This window comes from Aspergillus foveolatus, assembly GCF_047715535.1.
Source record: "Aspergillus foveolatus strain CBS 279.81 unplaced genomic scaffold BDW70scaffold_360, whole genome shotgun sequence".
Lineage (NCBI taxonomy): Eukaryota > Fungi > Ascomycota > Eurotiomycetes > Eurotiales > Aspergillaceae > Aspergillus > Aspergillus foveolatus.
Genome location: NW_027396424.1, coordinates 1 through 1797, shown reverse-complemented (window position 1 = coordinate 1797; position 1797 = coordinate 1). Strand labels below are relative to the sequence as shown.

The 1797-nt window shown below is 53.2% G+C and overlaps 1 protein-coding gene across 1 annotated transcript; it reads left to right on the top strand.

Moving 5' to 3' along the window:
* Positions 1 to 568: 568 nt before the first annotated feature.
* On the top strand, positions 569 to 1787 carry BDW70DRAFT_165368 (P-loop containing nucleoside triphosphate hydrolase protein; the record flags this gene model as incomplete). Its single annotated transcript, XM_073741731.1, has 5 exons — positions 569 to 615; positions 675 to 919; positions 971 to 1311; positions 1359 to 1421; positions 1477 to 1787. Coding segments are annotated over 5 exons (1007 nt in total), but the record flags the coding sequence as incomplete, so codon positions are not given.
* Between the last annotated feature and the right edge of the window lie 10 nt (positions 1788 to 1797).

The window sequence follows — 1797 nt, the reverse complement described above, 5'->3', positions numbered from 1 at the left end:
CCCCCCCGGCCAATTAATTGTGACTCCATTTGAATTGGAGTGTTGTTCGAACTTGCCGCACATTCTTGACAGCTTTACCCCTCCTTCCTCCCGCCACTATCCTTGTTCACTTTTCCTCTGCCGCAACTCGAAAAAAAAGGCAACGGAGCAGCTGGGCTTCGCTGTCTTTGGCGCCTTTCCTCTTACAGTCTTCTCTTGTGTTTGCTGTCGGTCTGGTGCTGATATTTGATCCACCGAGTAGGACTGCCACAGCCGTGTTTATCGGTCTTGGGTTAGCCCAACTCTATCAGTATTCCAGGCTCTTAAAGGGCTCAAAAAAACTCTGCTTCTAGAGATCCTTCACCTTTCATCTATTCGCCTATCCGGCAACAGCTTCTTTTAGCAAGTTCATTGTAAATACCGCCAAAATGCTCAAGTAAGTTTTGCCCGTGGCTTCCGAGTCTACCTTTCCCGCACACTCTCATCGCCTTTCGACGTCTCTTCTTGTGGCCGCCGAATTTTTGCTTCAGTATCCCGCCCGGAGATAAGGCAGTGGCTCGATGGCAATGGTTGGCAAAGTGAACTGACAATGGCTCCTCAACAGCTTCACGATCGAGGAGATTCAGTCCTTGATGCGTAAGTCTAGTTACAGATAGGCAAAGAGCCAGATGCGATGCTTACTTGGTCGCAGACAGGCCCACAAACGTGCGCAACATGTCCGTCATTGCGCACGTCGACCACGGCAAGTCCACTCTGACGGACTCTCTACTGGCCAAGGCCGGTATCATCTCTTCCGGCAAGGCCGGAGAAGCTCGAGCGACAGATACTCGTTCAGATGAACAAGAACATGGTATCACCATCAAGTCCACGGCCATCTCCCTCTACGGCACCCTGCCCGAAGAGGAGGACCTGAAAGACATTCCTGGTCAGGCGTCGGTCGGTAGGATATCCCCGCCCCCGGCTTGGATGACTGAAGCTAATGGTAGAGTAGGCAAGGACTTCCTCATCAACCTGATCGACTCTCCCGGCCACGTCGACTTCTCCTCTGAGGTCACTGCTGCCCTCCGTGTCACCGACGGTGCACTTGTCGTTGTTGACACTGTGGAAGGTGTGTGCGTGCAGACCGAGACTGTGCTTCGACAGGCTCTCTATGAGCGCATCAAGCCGGTTCTCATCATCAATAAGGTCGACCGTGCCCTCCTCGAGCTCCAGGTCTCCAAGGAGGACCTCTACCAGTCCTTCTCCCGCACCGTCGAGTCTATTAACGTCATCATCTCCACCTCCTTCGACAAGGCGCTCGGTGATGTTCAGGTCTACCCTGACAAGGGTACTGTTGCCTTCGGTTCCGGTCTACACGGCTGGGCTTCACCATCCGCCAGTTCGCCGTCCAGTACGCCAAAAAATTTGCTCTTAATCAGAACAAGATGATGGAGCGCCTCTGGGTGGGTAAATTTGCTTTTCTGGATGCTTATGTTTGCTCCGCCTAACAGGATATAGGGCGATAACTACTTCAACCCGGCCATCAGGAAGTGGTCCAAGAACGGCACCCACGGAGGCAAGCCGCTGGAGCGTGCCTTCAACCAGTTCATCCTGGACCCCATTTTCAGGATCTTTGACGCTGTCATGAACTTCAAAAAGGATAAAATCAGCAACCTGCTTGAGAAGCTCAACGTCAAACTTGCCACCCAGGATCAAGACAAGGAGGGCAAGGAGCTCCTCAAGGCCATCATGCGAACCTTTCTGCCGGCCGCTGACTGCCTGCTGGAAATGACAATCCTCCACCTCCCGTCCCCCGTCACTGCTCAGAAGTACCGTGTC